Here is a 23,036-nt window from a genome sequence, read left to right on the forward strand (position 1 = left end):
TATAAGAAATTAACTACAAATGAAATAACTTTAAAGACAGGTTTACGCTTTTTCATTCAATGTTTCCAACATCAATTTATTATGCACCTTTGATTTTGTATGTAACTGAATCGGATGAATATGCATTTTTCTTCCATACTTACGTACAAGACTGTTTTCCATTTGTTGTATAATAAACCCAACCTGGCTGAGTCTCCAAACTTCCATTAGCTGATTCAGACCATGTGAACTATTATTCAGTCTAGTTCTGGATATAAATGTGACATTTAAATTTGTTTTTAAAGATGATCTTCTCATTATGTCCCAAGTATGTCGAGCAGTTCAAATATGCATTTAAGGTAAAAAAATCCCACAAGCACACATGATCATTGTGTTTTTATATATAATAAAATAACGTAATCTTGTTTATTTTGCACTGGTAATTTGGTTGTGAAATATTTTTAAAACTTCTCATTCAACTTCAAATAGTTTGTTTTATTGAGAAATAATAAAATTACGAACACTGACAAAAAAGAAGAAATAAACTAAATGATGGGTGTAGTACAACTGATCTTTCAGAAACTGTCCGAATTCTGCGCATTAGCCATGATGATGAACTTGGTAACTACTACATTTCCTGAGTAGGTGTCAATGATGTTTTTTATCGAGTTCAAGTATTATTCATCAGTGGTTAGCAAATTTCAATGAAAAATCAGAGTAAATTGTTCAGTTTGAGAGGTGATACTATAATCCTTTGGTTTACTGATGGTCAGCACCAATTCAGTCGATTTCAGGTTATAGAGGTCCATGTCATAAAGTCATCTCAGGATGACTTTGGTTATTAGGTTGGAACCCTTTCATATATAAAATTGCAGACATCACATCATGCTTACACCCGCTCTATTTTTCCAAACAAAATGCATCTAATTATTTGAAGAGCAGAGCAAATGGGACAGATAACACTTCTTTTTCGTTAAGTACAGAAGCGGAGCTGATCAAATGAAAAAGCTGAAAAGTTGCAAATTTTATAGATTTAATAAGTTATTAAGCTGAAGAAAAACAACAAAAAATAAAGCCTTAAGAACCATGTGGTGACATCTCTGAATTAGTATACATTATCCTCGGGGTGACTTCTCCAGGCAAAGTGGGGCGACTACTCCAACCACCATGGGTCGACTTCTCCTGACACTTGGGATGAGTTCTTCAAGGGGCGAGTTCTCCCAGGGTGAGTTCTCCATAATTCAGTTGGAATCCACCCCCACCCCCGCCCCGAGGAATTAGATGGTGGATTACTCTAGAATAAAATAAACGACTGCACGAATATAATGGACCCCATGCTTTAAACTTCACTCAACTACCATATGAATCGATTTTCACCATGGACAATACGTTTTGTTGTGCATTACGATATATTTCAGAATCAACGTGTGCAAGATTCCTTAGCCCATAACCACCTCCTGGAACATCAGTTCGTTGAAATCAATTTCCTCCACAAATCCCTGTGGAGAATCCATCGAAACTTCTGGCATTTCAGACTTCAATGAAACCTGTTACGGAGCTAAATGTCCATGTTTGTTCTTGTCAGGCTTCTCTTGAGACAATATTCATTAATATTTTGGTTTTAATTCTCGTCTGCAAGGAAGCTTTGTTGTGGTCTCGCCTAAAATCTCGCAAATTCGATAGTTTGATCAGAAAATATAAATAAATTATTAACTTTCTTTAGCACCAAGTAACAATTACTGAGCTTATTATTGCAAAAAAATAGGAAAACAGAAAAAATATAACATTCTAGATTTTCTAATTTACATATTTGTCTGGTGTTACATTATTTCGGGCTGATACTTCAACAATGATATAAATTTGATAACCAATCAAGTCAAGCAAACATGTCCTTGTTCAGAAAGCCTGTGCGAAATTTTCGGAAAAAAAAGATCATTGATAATGACTCTGAAGAGGAAAAAGATGAGGCACAAATGGAAGATGTGGACACTGGAGATAGCAGAGATTCTTGTGACATTCTTGACAGTACCAAGAAAAACTTAGAGAGAAAGAAAACGAAGAAACACAAAAGCAGTGTCTTGAGTTTCGAAGAGGATCATGATGAGGGTGCGCAGAAGACTATTAGTGTGCTACTTCGAAATGATATCATTTCATGACCTTAAATAACGTAGTTTTACAGACTTACGCATTTGCATGTTAATCTTCTGACCAAGAGTTAGGCACGAATTTGATGATGAAAGGTTGCAGGTCGTTTCGTAACCTAGACGTTTCGCACCCGGTATTTCTTAGTTCTCACAACACGAAATCGGAACTTGAAAGTAACACAAGGAGTGCAAGCGTAACCCCAGCCTCCGCTCGATCCGACTTTTGTCACGCATCTTTTATCGCTTTTGAACGCCAAAAAGACTGCAAAGCTACACATATTCTTTCAAAATACAGTAACATACCAACGCATAACTCTCGGACGACCATCGTATGAATCTGATCCGGCGAATTAACATATATTTTCACCATAACGGTCACCAACTGCACTAGTAGTTATACAGTAGGAGTATGAGACATCAGTTATTGATACGAGTTAAAGACCCTCCCATCACTTTACCCCCACAGCAAAAATGTGCATACACATATGAACACTAATGTGCATGTGAGTTTGCTGGACAGTCCCAATGTTGCCCTGCTGCTTACTCAGTTTTTACTCGATGCAAATCATTTGTCTGTTTTAGTCTTGCTTCTATGTTATTGCCCATGTTTCGTGTTTGTATGCTCAGAAGTTTTCATTTTAAGCCAGCACCATCGCTAAAGTCAGTTGTGGTAATGGTTTAGTATTGTTAGCTACCAAATACAGTTTAGTAATTGTATTGAGACAGCTTTGGGCAGCTGTTTGTATAGCAGCAATGAAATTATTTAGCCAGCACTGCCCACAATACTGACTGTTATTAATATGGCTCTGATTGCAAATCAAGTTGGAGTGCTTATGGTAGTTACTGCGATCATGATTCCCATCACAGCCAGGAGTCCACAAATTGATCTTTGACAACACACACTATTGTCTTTTATTAGTATGGCAGTTCCCATGGGTGATTTCATATTACAGCTGTTGTTCTGTTTCAGTTATTTTTTTATTTTATTTGTAATATTGAGAGACATGGTCTTTCTATCAATAATGTGACCAGAGATAAATTGCTGAACAGGCAGACCTTGTCCAGACACATTGCTGTCTGGGTGCAACATATACATCTAACCAAGGATCTTCATTGATATAAATGCCATACCATCACTGCAAAATATTTTCAATAGTAATATTTATTTTTGAAGTGATCTTATGATCTAGGAGTTTATCACTATGTTAACCTATGACAACATTGATTATGCAGGTGATTGGTACAGTTAGTGATAAGTTTTGCCCAAGAATTGTTACACAGGTGCATCTTTGATGAACATTAGCGTTTTCTCTTCTTGATCAAATCCCCTCACTGTTGTTGATAGAGAATTTTATTGCTTTGGATGCGTCAGTGAATTCCACTTCATTGTTGTAGAAACAATCCCATTAGTAACTTTTCTTGTTAGCATCTTCTGTTAGGGGCCATATCTGGACAACATAGTTGAGTTTCTGGCACAGGTTTGGTACCAGTTTGGTGCTTCCAGCAAACTTGTCCTTGTATCCCTCTCTATGGTTCATCCATGAGTTAACACTAGTACAATGACAACCACTCATGGGATATCAACAGTACTTAGGGGCCAATGAGTCATCAGTGTGTGCTTGGGTAAGTTCATCCAGGTAGTCCATGTCAACCTTAAGAAGTACACAAGGTTGCTGTTACTCTCACGTATTTATGCATTGATTGTCCATTGGCATCAGTTGCATCATCACCCAGTCATATAGGTTGTTGGCATCTGAAGTAATTAGTTTTATTTATCTTGTTGAATTACTCAGTCTGCATATAAAGAAAACCAACCCAAGACCAATGAGTGTCATGTGCACATTGGTTCATGAGGTTAGGACAACATTACAAGTGTTACATTCAAACTTAACTGTTCCAGAACTAATGATAACCAGTCTTTGACATGGGAATCAAATATGACTCTCTTCCCAAAGAGTATAGTTTGATTTGGTGGGACCTATCGAAGCAATGTAACAGGCTTCACAATAAATCATCTACTCAACTTTCACTGAATTTGCAAGAGCAGATGTTGCTAAAAAAAAATATATTTCGTAATTGCTTCACTTACTTTAGAGAATCAGATAATGGGCCCTTCACTGCTGATGTATTCTTTAAATGCCTTATGATTAGGTAACATTTGAAGAGAAAATGATAATAACACTCTGAACAATTTCTTCATTGTTTTCAAAACTGATTGGTAGTTTCTAGAGTTCAGTTTTAATTTTGAAGAATTTATGTAACAATTTTCTTTGAGTGGCCTCATTGTTCATTACTTTAACTTGCTGTTTAAATTTCAGATGTGGAGATTTTTAAAATCAAGAAATCCAGCTACAGTAAGAAGATAGCCAAGCAGTTGAAGAAGGAAAAGCAGGTAGAGGAGACACACAAGGTAAAGGATTCCTCTGATGCTACCGATGGCCTGAAGAAATCTGTCACTCCACCTGTAAAGAAAGAAGACTCCGATGAAGAGGCAGAAAGGAAAATTAGGGTAATAATGCACCAAATATACTGTATTTCGTGTATTTTTTGTACACAATCCAGTTATCAAAATAATAACTATTTAAATGTATCATAATTTTTCATACAAATCACTTTGTATTTTTTAAAAAAAAAATCCTTTACATTATCTGACAAACTTTCTACTAACAAGATTTACATTTGCAAAATAGATCGAAAATAGTGTATTGCCATTTTGTTTTTACAAAAATTAATAAATTAATTGTTGGTGAGAAAATACAATGATTGATGCATAAGCATGGGCACCTGCAGCATAGGTCAAGGGGGTAACGTGGTTTCCCCCCCCCCCAATCATACTGCACATATATATATATATATATATATATATATATATATATATATATATATATATATATATATATATAAATTCTGACAAGATTAATCATGCAAATGAAGCTCAAAATATGTGACAAGATTCTGTTCAAAATGCTTAGTAAATATTAGCTTTAGTTTCAGACTGCTTACTATACTAACTCTCTTGGCTGTGACTGACTGATCCTCCCTGCAAATAATCCTGCATTCGCCCATGTGCATAAGCTCTCTTATTGTCGTTACAATATCTACTGGTGTTTATTCACAAATGAACAAAGGACTTCACAGACCAGACCTTTAAATATTATCATTAATTAGTTCTTGTTAAGTCCGTCATTGTAACAAAACACCACATGCATTTTAAAATGAGTTTGGAAGACCTTTGATATTCTGTTATCCAACAAAAATTACATCTCAGTACATGCTAAATTGAAGACCATTGGTCAGCTAGTCTTATTGATTCATTATAGTCATACAAACATAAAATAAAATAAAACGTCATTTTCTATCGTAAATATGAAAGTCACGGACTCTGTTACATCTATTCGTATATATACATATACTATCGTATAAGTGCTTGTTCTGTTTTGACTTGGATATAATTAACATTTTGTTGCAAATCTACTCTACAATGTACCCCACTATTATATTTATTGGCGAGTTCGAATAACAAGTAATGCATATGATCGCTTGTCCTTATAACATCTGCTGTATGGGCAACGGCTACAATAGCACATTAACAGATTTTCATTTTTCTGAAGAGAACCTCATTTCCCTACTGGAGGCCTTGCTGATATAACCTCTTCTATCGATTCTTGCACTCAGTCTGGTTTCAACTGGAATAACCAAAGCGCTAAGCATGTGGTTGTTGTGACAATGTACATCATAATCAGAACAAGAATGAATTGTTGATAAGTGGTGTTTATTGATAATGGAATGTAGTAGGGTTGTAATACATGAGGATTATCACAATCGTCAGTTAACAGTCTTGTTTTCTCTTTGCAAAAGCTACAAATAAAAACTACCCTGAATAAATATGGTCTTGTACACTGACAAAATTTTGTTTAATCTCTCTCTCACACACATATGCGCGTGCGCTCATGTATTAACTAAAACGTGATTTCAAGTTCTTTATTTTTTATTACAATTTGATAATGAGATTGTTGTTGCTGTAAAAATACAAGTTGCACTTAATTTCTTGACAGTTGGGTCTCATATTGTTGCATACAATTTACCAATAAATTATACCTATAACTAATACATGTTCAAACCATCTTTATCATTTTGCCAGCATCACAAAACATAACAGCTACATATGCTCTAAATGCAGATGAGCTTGCACAGATACATAATCCTCTCTTGCTCTTATTCACTAAAACAACAAAAATCTTTGAGTACTTTTTTTGTTTTTTGTATTGAGAGCAAAATGAGACAGAAAATATACATTTACTATGTATGGTTTTACCGTTAGATTTTCAAATAGCATGTGTTCCCTAGCACTTGTTCAAGTATGATCCCATTATTTTTTATACATGGTCAGTACCACGAAATGATAATTATTTATTTTATGTCTAATTTTGTGTACACTGAAATTAATAATTATTTTAATCAAGTATGTAAAAAATATGCTGAAAGAATGTTGATGAATTAAAAGGTATTCAAGATTTTCTTTAATGAACAATGCATAACAGAAAAGAATACAATCATGTTAAAGAATTACATAACCACTTCATTAAAGTATTGAACCACTCCGGTGGCCTAGTGATTAGAGTATATGCAGTGTGGCAGTTTATAGTGTGTCTAGCACTTGGGCATCATGCCGCAGACATGTAGCATGATGTCCCACCCAGTCACATTATCCTGACACCAGGCCGATCAGTTCTAACACTAACCTCTTAATGCTGAGCGCCTAGCGAGGCAGCTGTTAATACCATTTTTGTAAGTCTTTGGTATGACTTGGCCAGGGATCGAACCCACGACCTCCCACATCCGAGGCGGACACTCTAACCACTAGGCTACCGGAGCGGTTGGAAAATAAGCTCTGCTGCTTTTCATATATACAGACAGACAGATATATATAGAATATTCAAGATGGCCGCTATCGCTTAACCAGCTTGATGCAGCTGTTCCGTTTTTTTTATAGCCGTTTTCATGATATTTGTGCTTGTTGCCTGTCTTCGTCTACGTTATTGTGTTCATTATGTATCGGCTGTTCAGTTTGTATGTGTTTCTTCATCTCCTTGCTTTGGAAATGAGAACACTTAGACTTTTTCTCAGCTGTCTTGCTCCACTGCTACAACTTCATTTGAACAAACCGCCATCATGTGATACTCGCCAGTCAAGCTGTTTATGCTATGATGGACACTCATTAATTGCTCCACACTACATTGTGCTCTAGACTAAATGAACTGGGACTATATTCATCATTACCTAAATGTAAACAGAAGCGAAAAAAGAAACATTGTTTCAAAGCTGGCCAGCGTAGAACAGGAAGAAGAATTACAGTTATATTCCTTATGCCCTTTCCAACTCGACAATTTAAAAATTCGACTGTTAATTTAGATAACCTAATTCAAATCCCTATTAATTCGTCAAGCTTTGTGTCAACTATCCAAGAGATACCTCTGCGTATTGCATTATTCAATGCCTGATCAATAGGACCACCGGAAAAGCGCACAGAAATAGTTAATTTTATGAACGACCAGAATATTGACGTCTTTTTCCTGACAGAAACATGGCTAAAAACATCAGGCGATAACCCCAAGTGTGCGAATCTAACACCCACTGGTTACTCCATCAAGCCATTCCCCTGTAACTCTTGCGGAGGTGAAATTGCTGTTATCACAAAGAACTCCATGATCAAACGTCTTAAACACACCACAGCATTCAGTTTCGACCACACATCATTTGAACCAGTCCAAACCACACTCACACTGGAGCAAAGGTCAGTCCATTTTTTCTGCCTATACCGCCATCCTCATAGTAGAAAAAAAAAGCTGACTCAATCTCTCTTTTTAGAGCAGTTTCCGAATCTCCTGGAGTATGGAAATTCGATAGGTGCAACCTGATTATTCTTGGAGATTTCAACTTTCACTTTGACTGTCCCAGAAACCCAAGCACATCAAAACTCCTAGATTCCATTAATGTTTTCAACCTCAGTCAGTTAACCAACACACCCATAAACATGGTCACATTTTAGACTGGATTCTTCATAGACCTGATGATAACATTCTACGGTCCTCCCTGGTATCCCATGAACTTGCATCAGATCACCTCTGCATTATATGCCATCTTGACGTATCAATCCCTAACCCTCCACCTTTATCTGCTACTAAGAGAAACCTCTGTATGATCATTAGAACCAAACTAATGCATGACATCCAAGAAAACCTAACAACTTGCTTACCTCCTACAGCAGAACAACTTGAAAACTGCCTGCATTCATTGCTTGACAAACATGCCCCAGCTACCAAGTGCAGAGTATCAATTCAAAAGTGTTCTCCATGGTATAGCAGTGTTAGGCACCAGCTTAGCATTGCTAAAAAAGACCGCCGTAAAGCTGAAAGGCTTTGGCTTTCCACCAGAATCACTATTCATAAGTAAATCTATGAAGCCGCTAAGAAGAATGTCACAAATATAGTCCATGCAGCGAAATCAGCCCACTACACTACTAAGATCATGGAAAGTTCCAGCTGCAAAGAGCTGTTCGAGATTAATAACAAGCTAATGTCAAGGAACAAATCTACACCACTTCCAACTACCTTCTCTCCAGTCGACTTTCTGGACATGTTTGCAGATTTTTTCCGTGACAAAGTACAAACAATTAGAGAAAAGCTTGACACCATAATTTCATTTGACTCGTCACCATAAAGTTGGGATACAGAATTTGAGCGGCATCCATTAGCAGCATTTGAACTGTCTCTATGGATTTCGTATGTACAGTCCTGATGAAGAGTGCGCCAAAGTCATGTGAACTTGATCCAATTCCAGCATCACTGCTGCCTGAGTGCTTAGATCCAGTATTGCCTTCACTAACTGATGTTATTAATACCTCTCTCTCATCAGGGGAATTCCCATCATTTTTCAAAACTGCCATTGTAAAGCCTCTGCTGAAGAAACCAGCACTAGACCATAACGATTTAAGGAACTACTGCCGAGTTTCTATTCTCCTATTTATATCAAAAATCTTAGAAAAGGTTGTTCTATTCCAGCTTGTATCTCATCTGAATTCAAACAGTCTTTTTAGCAATGTACAATCTGCATATCGCCCTTGCCACAGTACTGAAACTACTCTTCTAAAAGTAGTTAATGACATTCTCTCTGCTTTGGATAGTGGAAAGATTATGGTCCTCACCCTCCTTGATTTGTCTGCAGCATTTGACACAATAGACCATGATATATTACTTCACTGCCTCCAGCATGTATTTGGCATTCATGATACAGCCTTAGTGTGGTTCAAGTCCTACTTGGTACTTGGTCAACAGGACACAAATTGTGTCTGCAAATGGAATACACTCCAGCCCAGTTGATCTATGTTGTGGTGTTCCACAGTGGTCTGATCTTGGACCTATTCTCTTCATTCTGTACACTCATTCGCTCTCAAGTGTCATAGATCATCATCCAGTGTCTCACCAATTGTACGCTGATGACACCCAAATATAGAAATCTAGCCACCCAGCTGAAGTTGATGCAACTATCCAAGGTGTCGAGAGGGGCATTTCTGATGTGAAATCATGGATGACATGTAACAAGCTACAGATGAATGATGATAAAACTGAGGCCATTGTGATTACAACACAAAGACTTTCTCATTCACATCCTTTACCTCAAACAATAGGGGCCCCGAGTGGTCTAATGCACACTCTGTTAGGGATCACTGCCATCTCACCTCTGTCTGCGTAGGTTCGAGTCTTGGATTCGGCCAATTTGGATATGTGGGAAAGCTTGCCAGTAGCTTCTCGAGGGTCGGTGGTTCTTTCCGGGGTTTTCCCGGGTTCTTCCTCCATCATTAATACTGGCCACCATGTATAGCCTATCGTGTGCTGAAAAATGGCGTTAAACCCAACAACAACAACAACAACCTCAAACAGTAAATATCAGCAACACCAACATTAAATTCACACAATCATTATGAAACCTAGGTGTTAATCTGGACAGTACACTCACATTGCACCAACATGTCATGAACATACGCAAGGATGCATATCTCGAGTTGAGACGCATCAGCTCCATTCACAAATATCTTTCAGTTGATGCCACTAAAACACTTGTGTGTTCATTAGTACTTTCAGGACTGGACTATTGTAACTCAATTCTGTCTGGTTCATCTCAATATCTACTCCAAAATCTTCAAAAAGTTCAAGACACAGCTGCTCGGATCATACTTAGAGTACCACGATCAGAGCACACTTCCCCGCTGCTCTGTATCCTACACTGGCTATCCATTTGATCCAGAATCAAACACAAAATTTGTTCTCTGTGTGCTACATTTCATTGATTGACTCTAGTCCAACATACCTATCCGACCTCACCCATGTGTACACACCAGCAAGATTCTTAGGCTCCTCTTCTGACAATCGTATGCTCATTATTCCCACTATGAAAACAACGTCATATGGACAGCGTTCTTTGGCCTACTAGGGCCCAGCAACATGGAATGAATTGCCCACTGAACTTTGACACAAAGACACAGTGATCACATTCAAGAGTGCTCTCAAAACTCACTTATTTCGACTGCAAGAACAAACTTTTAAGACCTAATGTTTCCTACCTTAAATATTCGCAGCATGTTTTTTCAGTGTTTTCTAATTTCATGGTGTTTGTGTTTTTAATCATTATGTATGTTTTTTATCTTATAGGTGTTGTCTAATGTTATAAAGCACTTAGAGCTTCTAAAGATTAGGCGCTATACAAAGTCCTCATTATTATTATTATTATTATATATACACAAACAGATGTACTCTATGTTGACAAAGGGAAGAAACTCTTACCTCTTGCCACCTGTTTCCACTGCTAGAACATATAGCTTGTAGTATTTCTACATGATTGAGCGAGGTGTAATAGAATCATAATTACTGCATATCTTGGGATATGTAAAAACAACAGTTTTTTTTACCTTGCCCAAAAGTTCAGATGTTATAACAATAAACTTGTCCCAAAACATTCCACTGATGAGATGCCATTAAATAATGTTTATTCTTGTTCCCTTAGTGGAATCATTTGTGGATTTTAACTAGGCTTAACTCGGATAAATTCAAGCCTTTAGCCAAAACCCATTGGAATTTCAATCCTAAATAATAAAAAAACATTTGATAGCTGTACCTTTGGCATGCGTAGTGAACAGTTTGCATGCCATTTTGTTGGACCAATACTATCTTCAGTTCAGATTAGATGGTTCATTGGTCTTATTGATGCAGTGTGGCTTCTTATCAAAGCATTGGTTGCCTTCATTGGGTGGGAATCACAGTGGCTTAGGGGGTGGGAATCACAGTGGCTCAGTTGTTAGCCTGCTGGAATCAAAACCAAAAGGATGGAGGTTTGAATCCTAACATTGTACCAGCCAGGGTCAGCTACTATGGTTTGTCCTTGGGAAAGGCACTTTACTCTGACTGCCTTGAAACTAAATAATCTACTTGCGTTGCTGTGCCATGAAGCATACCAAACCAAACCTTTCGGTGGGCAGCCAAAAAGTGGTCATCCACTCCCTCACTTTCATTGAAATGCATAGAGGAGACTTGTGTAGCACGACATCTTCTTCCTGTGAATGCTGGAAAAAGAGGATCTAACTTCTCAAGTCTAACATCATGGCTGATATGGATTATATATCATACACACAAACAGATATGCCTTATGAAAATTTCATCTCAAGAAATACAAACAATTTCTGGAATTGGTATGTTTGATGTGTTTTGATTCAAAATATTATAGAAGCCATTGGCTGGCATGTACAGTTAAAATTCCTGAGTTTTTATTTCCAATGTCTAATGTCACAAAGATGAGAATTATATATGGTGTGTGGCAAGATTGCATCCCAGATTGCCAACCAGACCAGTTTAAGTTAGCCCAAACAGCCCCATGCGCATGGATTAAGCACTCAGTTTTGCTGCCATCAAGTTGGGGTGGTGGTTTATTCTTCATGTATTGACTTCAGCTATTTTTTCCCCTCAAAAGGTACTATTAGTTGAGGTTGGGTGCTCTTGCAGTTTCTCCTGTTACCTATTCTACTATCCAGTGTGATCAGGAAATACATTCGAAAGAGAAAGTATATTTTATTTAGTAAATTATGTTTCTACAACAGTTGCCCCAATTATATAACTATTAAACCCTAACACACCTCCATATTTATAGAACTTCTGTCAGCAATTTATAAACCTATCATTTTAATTCTATTACATATTATTATTTGTATGTTTTCCTGACACTACAGAGCTGTAACTTCAAGCCTTGCAGTAATGTTTTTTTGTTGTTGTTCCATTGCAGAGCTGTTGTGAAGTAAAATGCACAGTCTTGTGTTACCTGTGGCCTTCTTTCAGTTTGCCCATCTAACACATCAAACTGTGGTATTGTTTTGCAATTGTCAGTTTCTCATGCCGTTTTTGCCTGCACAGTTATACAGTATGAAATCTGTCATACAGTAAGATACTCCTGCAAAAAAGGTATGTCAGTATGACTTTTATTTCAAATTGCAGTAATTTTGCTAAGTTTTACAAAAGTCAGGAAGGGTATTTATATTCTCTGAACATGGCAGTTTCAAAGATTTATTCTGCAAATCTAGTCCTTACGCTTCGGTCACCTTTTTCATAGCAATTGCGTGAGGAGTTCCGAACACTGAATGGAGATGAAGCTGCAGCTTTGGATGAAGAAAGTGATGAAGATGACATCTTGAAGAAGATGATGAAAAGTTTGTATTAAATGCTAATTTTTCTCATGTCAGGTTGATGTTAAACATGGAGATATTGGATGCCTGTCCATCTATGCATATAATTAAAGTCTTAAATTTGATGTTTTTTTAAACAATCTGTAAAAGTATTCTGTACCGTTGGCTGCCTAGTTACAGTGGTATAAACCAGGGGCTCAAATTCAAACCACCCTGAGGGCTGCATGATGGCATTCTTGATCGGCCAAGGGCCACACCACTTTTGTTATCTCTCATGACACCTTGTGATGCCAAGCATTGTGTGGGCCACATGCAGCCTGTGGGCTTCGTGTTTGAGACCCCTGATATAAAGGGTAATAAAAGGGTAGATAAAGTAGAAAAAGCTGTCCTGCTTTCACTCATTTTCAAATAGAAAAGACCATATACTGACTTCAAATATTGTGTCATTTAGCTGCGGACTTAAATCAACAATCTTCAGAACATTGAATCCACTGTTGGAGAGTGGCAACCCTAGTATAGAACAAAGCACAAAGATGAGGTGGTATTGTGGTGATCACATATTGAACACACATACCTGACTCATGCATACCTCAAGAAGAGTGAATCTAAATCATAATGCATACCATGTCAGCGTCCACTGACTGGTAACTATTCTTCTTAAGTATGTCATTTTCCATCCTGAGAGGCAAAAGTATTTTGACATGAACTGCACAAAGATAGGGAATGATGACGTAACACCCAAGAAAATCTTAAACTTTTTGCAGGAATACAGTTGCCATAAAAAAATATTGACCATATGTTTTAATGATTTTACAGGTATTACCATTTTCTTTTCTTTTAAATACATTTTGTAGAACTTTAACATATTCATGTTTTATATTTTATCTAATTGTTCTTTATGTTCACATTTATTTGGAATGATTTATCTTCATAAGTCTGTGTGCAGTTCATTGGTACACATTTTGTTCTTTACCTTTAGTTTGCATCATATAGTCACCATTATACTGAGATGCCATAAAATAGTACAAAATACATAGATCCAACCATCTATCTGTCCACAACCCTATCCCCTGATTTATAATAAGTATGTGGATTTCCCATCTGAAATCATGGAATTAGTTTTATTTTAATTGTATCAGGTGATGGTTATTGTCATGAATCCATCATGTCAGTTGCTGTATATATGCTTATTTAAGTCGTTATTCCACGCCAAGAAACTAGGTAGTTCCCTTACAGCACAGGTAGGTGGAACACCTAGAGCAGTGGTAGCCTTCTAAGTGCATTTTATCATTGCTGAAAATATCTGAGTGAATTATATTTAGAGATGGTTACTTTAAAGATTTTTTTTTTCTTTGTATTCCTTCAGTTAAGCTGCAATTTGGCAGAGTTCTTAATGAAGAAAATGCTGTAAATTTCATACAACATTCTGAAGTAAAGCAAATTAGTGAAAAAAGAGGTTTACTTTCAAATTTTGGTTCTCATGTTATCAATAATTCAATACTTAATATATAATTCTATGAAACTGAATCTGATTTCCTAAAGAAAAGAAATATCCCTAAACAAAGTTGACAAAAATTGCCAGGAACAAAATAAAATTTATTTACATTTGAGATTTTTTGTCAGAAATGGTGTTGGTTGTCAGTGATCTCTAGTCTGTGAATGTTCTGCCGTTAATTTTACATTTATACTCTCTTTAGTTTTTTTAGAGATGGGACTTCTTCACAATCATTCCTGATTTTTCCATCAGTGGGTATTTCAAGGTCATAGTCAAATTCAGCCAGTAAAAGTTATGAAAAGTAGTCTAACTGCACCACTTAAACACAGCAAGTACAAGTAGTTACCATTGTAGTAGGGTATAATGAAATAATGTTAGTAGCATATTTGTAATGGCCATTTTACGTGCTTTTAGAATTGTGATATCACACATTAATTAAATTGTTGCTATTTAGTAAAATATAAATGATAAAATATTATTAGACGGGTAAGTTCTGTCATAGGTCAAGATCACAGCTTTGAAAGAAGGAAATGCAGTACCATCAAAACTGATTAAGCGATGCACCACATACATGGACAAAATTTTGTGGATGGTTTGCATTTGAGACAATTAAGATAGTAAATAATTTTAGGGTGAAAAGGTCACATCAGGGTCAGAGGAATCCAAGAAGAACAACAGTTAGCGCTGAATAACTCTAGCCTTATGCATTGAACCAAACATTTTGAATCGGTTGCATTTGAGACAAGATAACATCTATTTGTTTTGGATTAGTTGGTAAAACTTCAACAAAACTAAACTAAAAATGAACGTTTTTGCAGAGTAAGTTGTACAAATTACTGTACTTTTGTTTCATTGAAACTATCATTGTAGATCTAATTTGTAAATAAATCATTCACTTTGAGAGACATTTAGAATTAATTATCATATTTAGTTTTCTGAGTTGTGCTTTTAGTAAAGACTTTATAGCCTGGGTTTCCAGTTTTCCTTAATGCTTTAGCAATTCTCACATCCTTGATGATTTAGCAATGCCCACAAACTCTGCTTAGGCCATTGAAAAAACATTGTTTCCTATTGCACTGACTTTAAATTAGCTTGGACAGGTCCTTATTTAATTATGTGTTTTAATGTTGGTTTGTGGGAATTTTTTATTATTATTATTTTTACCATAGAGAAAAAGGTGCATGTGTTAGTAATACAAAACAGGGTGGTCAGTTTAGACTGGAAACATGTTTTTTTTATTTGGTCTTAATGTTTTAGCAATACCCAAGGATTTATAGTCTTTCCAGAGTATTTGGCAAAGGTTTAGAGGAGCAAATCACGTATGATCCCTATATTAGGAGTAATATTCATTGTGAAATTTGTAACATTCTATTCATTACCATCTTCTTTCAAGAGTGGGACATTAATTAGAGCCCCAAATTGAACTAGGTGAGACCTGTATAATCATCTTTTCCATGTCCATCATTCCATCCACCTGGCTATCAATTTGACACTTTGTAACCACCAAACCTCTGCAACCCTTACACATAACTCTCTGCCATTTGGTAGGTGACTTGCCTAAGACATGTATGTGCTTTTAAAGGTTTTTTCTTTTTAGTTTCCATTTTCGTATGGTTTGGTGACCTAAGACACAGCAACATGTGTAGGTTATTTTAGTGCCAGGGCAATTTGAATAGAGTGTCTTGCCCAAGGACACACTATAGTAGCTGATCCAGACTGAATGCAGACCTGCATACTTTCAGTCATGAGTCCGGCATGCTAACCACTCAGCCACCACAGCTTCTGTCTAGTTTTGAGTTGTGTTCCTTTTTCAGTCAGTTTTGCAATTCTTCAACAGCATGTCCTTGTAACCAGCATAGCTGAGGAAGCTTTTACCAAAGTATGTCCAGTAGACTACAGAACTTCAGATTATGTCTTCACAAAGTATTTTTGTCTGGATATAGGTTAAATCAGTGTGATATAAAATTTGGGAAACATCTAATGTAGGATGTGCTTTTATTTTATTATGTGATCATTTTTAGTGAAATGGTAAGCTGTCAGGTTATGTAAGTTGGGAGTATTAGTATACCCACTTGGACATCTTGTTTGTATCTTTATAGTTAACTTCATCTCTTTACATAGGACATCTCTTTACATAGGAATTTACTTGTAGCTGGCACAGCTCAATAAGCATTCAGCGTAATCTGATGCAATTGATACGAATATATCTAATGCAATTACATGTGCCTTTTATGGATTTAGTCGTACCTACTCCATTTTGGATAGAGTTATGGTTGTTGAGTATTTTCTTGTCTTGACTTGGTAATTTGGAGTGATGCTTGCATTTTTCATAGCCCAAGTAGCATTCGAGATATTCTGGTCAAATTTGGTAAATACATTAGACCTGGATGTGCATTTTATGGGTTTTGTCTCCTCTACACCACTGTGGATGGAGTTATGGCCCTTGTTAATCAACTTCATATCTTTACAGGGGATGTTGCATGTAATCAGATAATTAAGAACCATTCAGCATATCCAAATGCAATCTGATGTGAGTGTATTTTGAAAACTGTGTTTTTACTCCACTTGTTTTACAGAGTTGTGGCCCTTGTCAATATGATTCATATTTTGACCTTTACATGTCTTGTACCAATTGATGAAACCTTAAGAGTTGGGTTTTACACATTCTATCTCATCATTAAATGAGTTGTGGCCCCTGAACACCTATATTCTCCTACATATCCTCTCCCAACACAAGTTTTTTTAGGCACTGTGAAGCAAATTGTAAAGGCTGGACCCTTTTTGATGCAGCCTTTGCTAAAAGCTGTAGTTTTCATAGCATTCCATTTCTGATGACCAAAAAGAACAATTTATTTTGGTCTGGAGTTCTTTTTTTTTGCCAAATATGAGAGCTAATTTGGAAATGTGCAGAATTATGTTTGTTTGAATAGGAGTAATACAATTGTTGATACTATTCCCTCTGCTAGTTAGTAATGGAGGGCCATAATCAAAAAGATGAGCCCAGTCTGACTCCGTCGTCACATCCAGCTTACATAATATTCTTTTTTTTCCCATGGATAACCAACATCAAACTTTACCTTTATTTTTTACTTTTAACATTCTTTTGGCATTTCACACACCTTTTTTGTATTACTTCAGTGCTCATCTCGGTCCTTGCTTTAGTTGAATGTTTTTATAAATTGATGGGGTTATTTTTGTTGGACCTTTTTCAACAAGTGCTGCTTTTTAAATTGTATTCCCCTTCATTGTTCTGCTGCGAGTTTAAGTTTTCTTTTGGGGTTTTTTCTAGATTTTTTGTGTTGTATCAATTTTTATCTTTCAGAGCTTCTAATGTTGCAAGGATTGGGTATGGGAGGGCCCCATGAAACACTCGCTTCACCTACTTAGTGTGCACACATGGGCAGTTGTTTTTTGTTTTTTTTGTCTGGTCAGGTATAGGACTTCACAAAAAGTTACTACAAGGGGAAGAAGATGAATCCCTCATTCTCCTCAACTTTCTTGGTTGAATAAATCTAGGAGGGCTCATTTTTCAGATCATCATTGCCAAATGGACTTAACTCCAGTCACCTTTTGATAATATGTATGCGAACATGGATTGGGTTGACCCCACTCTGATGTCCTGTAGTCTCTGTCCAAGTAAAAAATGGATGGCATTCTGTATTTTGGTTGTGACTAAGGAGTTAAATCAGGATAACGTTCTTTTCAATTCTGGCCCTCCAATACTAATTAGGAATTATTAGCTTGGACTGGGGATTAGAGTCTTGGAAGAGTATAGCAGTGCAATGGTAGCAGCTAAGTATTATTTAATTATTGCTAATTTTTCACCCCCAACCAATAATTTGTTTTTGGGAAGACTGAAGCACATATATATTTAACCCATGGTAGATCAGTAATTTTATATTTTATCTTATAGGAGGAGAGATCCCAGATGCCAACATGATTCATGCAATTAGGAAGCAACGTCAGATGGCCAGAGAACTGGGGGATTATATTCCTATTGATGATACAGTCAAATTTGAGAAGAGTGCTTCACGTCTTGTAAGGTAAGAAAGACAGAGATTTAGTATTCTTTGTCTATTATGCTCTGGTCAGCATATTTTAATTTTTAATCTGTGGGTCAGTAGTCCATCAAGGATATTTTGAGTTGAGAAATAAAATATAATTTAGGGGAATAAAATTTGGCCTGTTCATGCATCACAAACTTGATTTCACACAGTAATTCCCTTAATTATTGTTGAGTTTTAGCCAGATTTTGGTATGCAGCTGGACATTGATGGCTGATTTTGATATTCTGCTTTCTGTGTAATCATTTTGGTACAGTTACATCCCCTCATTCTTTGACCCACTTATATTTGTTCCACTTAATGACTCCCTTGGTTATTAAAAGATTCATTGTGAACCTAGATATTAAACTGGTCGTCATTTAGCAGTTATTGCTCTTGATTTCTGACCCACCCACTTTTGTTTCCACACAGTTACTTTGTTCACAACTCCCTTAATTATTACTGGATTTCAGAACTTGGTTGTTGACATTTTTCACTATTGTTATTGGAATTAAAATCCTTGATTGTCAGGGCCACCCACTGTTTTGTTTCTACAAAGTAACGTCATTCTTTTGTAATTGTATTTCAATCAGATTCGCTATGCAGTTTGATAAGTATGAGAGTTTGATTGTTAGCTTTCTTCATGATTGTCGGATCCATCTACTTGACCATTGTTGAACTTTCATTTGTTATTGTAATTTGAATCTAATAAGGCCTTGGATGAAGTCAGTTGTTAGTGTTCTGCATCATTTAGGGGAGCTGTAGCACTTGATTTTCACACATTTCAGACTTTTTATGGGGTTCTTGTAAGATAAGCTAGTGAGAGTGAGGGACATCTGTAGTAATTATCTTTGTATTTGCTGGAAAAGACTCTTGAAAAGATTTTTAAAAACCCCAGCTATTTTCATTCATGCTACAGTTTGTTTGCAAATATTTTTGTTCATTGAACTTCGAGAAGAAAATTGTGTTTGCATATTATTTTGTACTTTTGATGAGTGCTACTTCTTCAGTTACTGAAGAAATTTGTCATTTCTCCAAATTTTTATTGAGCACAGAAGATGACAGAAGAACGTGCATTATTGTTCTTAAAGCAATTCATGAAAACCTTTCTTTATTAGCCAATCTTAGGATTTTCCAATTTTGAAAATGACATTTTTCTTTATTGTTTTCAACAGAGATGATGATAATGATAAAAGTGATGATGAAGAAGGGAGGATAGATTTTACTATCAACATTCATGCAATAGAGAGACAGAAGATGAAGGATGATTTTCTGGCAGCAGAGCATGGTAAAAAATGTTCCCTCATATTCAGACTTGATTTTTCTCCATTTTAAAGTGGCATTCCGCTTTTCTACTGACTTGAATCTGATTTTTCTTGATATAGTTTTTTTATATTATCTCTGATCTGGTTTTTTAAAAACCGTCTGTCCACTCCCATTCCACAACAATCCCTGAAAATTATTCATTCCATATATTAGTTAGCACACGACTTTTGTAAAGAGTATTCTGATTGGTCAAAGGTTTGAATTCATCCATTGAATGTTTGTGTAATGGAAAATGATGGCGATGGAATGAAGAAGCATGCTTGAAAAACATGGCATCCCGAGTTGTTGAGAGAGACCATGACACATGAAGTTCAGATAAAGGTTTTAAAAATGTATGGATATAGGAATGGCTGGAGTGAAAAGTTGACAAAAATTTAGTTGGTCAGTTTATAAGAAAAGGACTGGCATTTTGTGACCTCTGCAATTAAAATCTGAATTACAGTAATCGAGGTTGGAAAAGTTTGGAACAGCACATACAAAAGAAGCTGCATATGGAAAGCTCCAAAGGCATCTGGAAAAAGTGCAGTTAATTACTATAAGAAGAAAGATTTCTTGCATGAGAGAACAGATGTAGCACTCTGTCTGAATATGCACAATGCATGTTGCAAGGCATCAGCTTGAAAGAAAAAAGGCTGTCATTGAGAAGGAAAAGAAACGATTGCACATTGAGCAAAAAAAGTCAGTGGTGACAAAAAGGACGGCTAAAGAAATCTTTGCCAAATCCGCAACAAGAGCTTGACTGGCATATCAACAGTGTGTGTGTATTGGAGAAAAAGACAAGTGAATGTCTGGGATTATTTGTACATAGTTGATGTACTTGGGTGTTTATTTTACAGATTTGTTATGAAAAGAGAGAAGTTTACTATATTTGCTGCAAAAATTAAGAAATTATTAAGACTTAATTATGATGTGAACACTGACATGCACATGAAATAACTTCAATATCAATATGATTGGAGAACAAATTCATGTGACTATAAATATTGTGAAATTATTGAACTCAAGTTGAACATTTTTGGTTTGGTAAGTTTATTAGTTTTCCAAATGATTATTTTGGTTTATTTTATAATAAGTTGCATCAGGAGCAGGTTTTTGTGAATGTAAAGTGCGTTTTTGGTCAGGGGCCTTTGGCCCTGGACCTCCAGATAAGGGTCACCGCCTAATGAGACCATGTTGGGGGACAACCCCGAAACCCCCCCTTACAATTCATTCAGCTTTTTTTATGGAAGACCAAAATCATGCCTGCATATTATAAATCCTAGTGATTTGAAAACTTTACAACTTTAAAAGCTCTTTGGTGGGTTAGTTGTTAGCATGCCAAGCTCACTTTTAGAAGGGTGTGGTTTCAAATTCTACTAGGAGCAGGTTAGTTCATTTACCATGGCAGGTCACTAGAGAAGACACTGTGCTCCATTTACCTTGGCGTGATATTAAATTTAATCTTTGAATAGAGTTCCCCTTTCGAAATTCATAGTTCCAACCTTCCATTCATTTTAATAACCTAAAGTTCTAGAATAGAGAGAACACAGAACCAGTCTGACTACATCATATGCTGATATGGGATATACTTCCTCTTTCCCATGGATGCCTTATCACTAAGATGTGTGAAATTTTCTCTGTGAAAATTGCCTTTTTTTATGTTTAAATCAATTTTTATTTTAGTAAATTATTTCCGTGGTAATTATCATTATACCCTCAGTCCTTGTAAATTTCAGTTGGGATTTTAGATCTCTTATTAGTTTAATGGACTTCATTGCACCATGTTAAATTGAAGTAGTGCTCTTTACTATTCCCCTTTACCTGGTGTTAAAGTAAGTATTTCCTTGTGTTACAGTTCTGAACTTATTTTAATACATGCTTCAGTAGTAGTTTTATTATATTTTTGCCTTCATTGGGCAATTATCAAAACTCATTTGTGGTTCTGAAATTTAAAATCCCTTGGTTCATCAATTGTAGAATTAAATAATTGTCAAGTACTGTCCAACCTGTCTAATGGTCACTTGTTCACAATGACCATTCTAATTTATCCCCTGCAAATTTCCCCAAAAAAGGGTGTAATGGTGATCTGCTTTCTGCAGTCAGCATCCAGTTGTTTCTAACTAAAACAATGGTTTCTCCCTGGCTCGAGTGCTCACTGAAGCATCAATAGGAACCTTCTTGGCCTTGCTACCTCCTAAATCCAGTCTTCCCAAAAAGATGAAAATCTACTTTGATGTTAATATTACATCAATCAGGGCAGTAAGTCATAACAATTACCTCCCCTTGCTTCTGTCAGGTGGTACAGTTTTAAGCTTTTGCTACAGTGCAGGCAACATTGAACTATTGACCTCCCAAAATAAACCTGTTTTCTCCATGGATTTCAACCAACCATTTTCGAATTTGGATTTGTATTGTTTATGAAGGATTCTACTACAGGTGGTATACATGACCAATTTTATGTGAATTTGTCACATTTGTGGGCTTACTTTATGCTGACCACATCCTCCAACATTGTTGTGGATGCATCTTGTTCCTGTTTTTGCACTCAGTCTGTTCTTTGCGTTGCGCAGTCAGTTATTAATGGGTGCTGGTTTTGCATATAATTAGCATGGAATTATTATTTTATTAATTTGCTAGAGTCTTTTCTTCTTAACAATGACAGAATGTTTGAAGTGTAAAAGATTTAACACATGACATATGCCTAACCTGCACAAAATGCACATTATCTGGGACCTGTAGTGTATATGCAACATGGTCAATGGCTAATTGGTCAGCTATTCTGTGGAATAGCATGCAGAACAGAGGAAAGGAGCAAATCTCGCACAGAGCAGTCAGATGTTTTGAGTTACACCCTAAAGATGGAATCACTTGTGAATTTAGTGGTGGACATTGTTTGAGTCACCTATCCTCCACTAAAACTGACATATACTACTCCATATGACAGTATTCCATCCATAGAATTGAAGTAGCCGGACATTAAGGTTTTACTGTCCTCGGTCTTTTATACCATTGTTACAGCTACAGATGTTTCACCTGGTGCAGGGGGCAATCATGCAGTTATTAAGTTTGTGGTAGGTTCGGGTAATTGTTCTGTCCAAAGCAATAATATTGTCCTTGACCTGCTGGTGGGTTGTATTCTGTGACATTCACAGTTAATTTTCAGAAAATAAGTAAACCTCCCAATCTTATAAAATACATCAGTTTCATACAGATCGATTCTGCAATAAAGGTACAATTCAGTTTAATAATTTTATTGCCTTGGAGTACAAGTAAACAATAAGATCTAAACAGCTTATCAAGGGTCATTCTGTTAAAAACATTATTCATAGACATCAAAGTAAAAG

The 23,036-nt window shown here is 36.2% G+C and overlaps 2 protein-coding genes across 4 annotated transcripts in view; one reads left to right on the forward strand and one right to left on the reverse strand.

The window, feature by feature from the left end:
* The window catches only part of LOC149786288 (mitogen-activated protein kinase kinase kinase 7-like), a 79,926-nt gene extending 78,299 nt beyond the window's left edge, over positions 1 to 1,627 (reverse strand). For all 3 annotated transcript variants that reach the window (XM_089976674.1, XM_089976675.1, XM_089976673.1), the window contains exon 1: positions 1,434 to 1,627. In XM_089976674.1, the coding sequence (XP_089832800.1) occupies positions 1,434 to 1,508 (75 nt within the window). In that variant the 5' untranslated portion in view covers positions 1,509 to 1,627. The remainder of the gene's footprint in view (positions 1 to 1,433) is intronic.
* A 214-nt stretch (positions 1,628 to 1,841) lies between these two features.
* The window catches only part of LOC149786289 (PAX3- and PAX7-binding protein 1-like), a 61,163-nt gene continuing 39,968 nt past the window's right edge, over positions 1,842 to 23,036 (forward strand). The window contains exons 1-5 of the mRNA XM_089976677.1: positions 1,842 to 2,085; positions 4,442 to 4,632; positions 12,777 to 12,873; positions 18,258 to 18,387; positions 19,563 to 19,675. Coding sequence (XP_089832803.1) covers positions 1,866 to 2,085; positions 4,442 to 4,632; positions 12,777 to 12,873; positions 18,258 to 18,387; positions 19,563 to 19,675 — 751 coding nt within the window. The 5' untranslated portion in view covers positions 1,842 to 1,865. The remainder of the gene's footprint in view (positions 2,086 to 4,441; positions 4,633 to 12,776; positions 12,874 to 18,257; positions 18,388 to 19,562; positions 19,676 to 23,036) is intronic.

This window comes from Sinohyriopsis cumingii, chromosome 12 (assembly GCF_028554795.1).
Source record: "Sinohyriopsis cumingii isolate HCF-2022 chromosome 12, ASM2855479v2, whole genome shotgun sequence".
NCBI lineage: Eukaryota > Metazoa > Mollusca > Bivalvia > Unionida > Unionidae > Sinohyriopsis > Sinohyriopsis cumingii.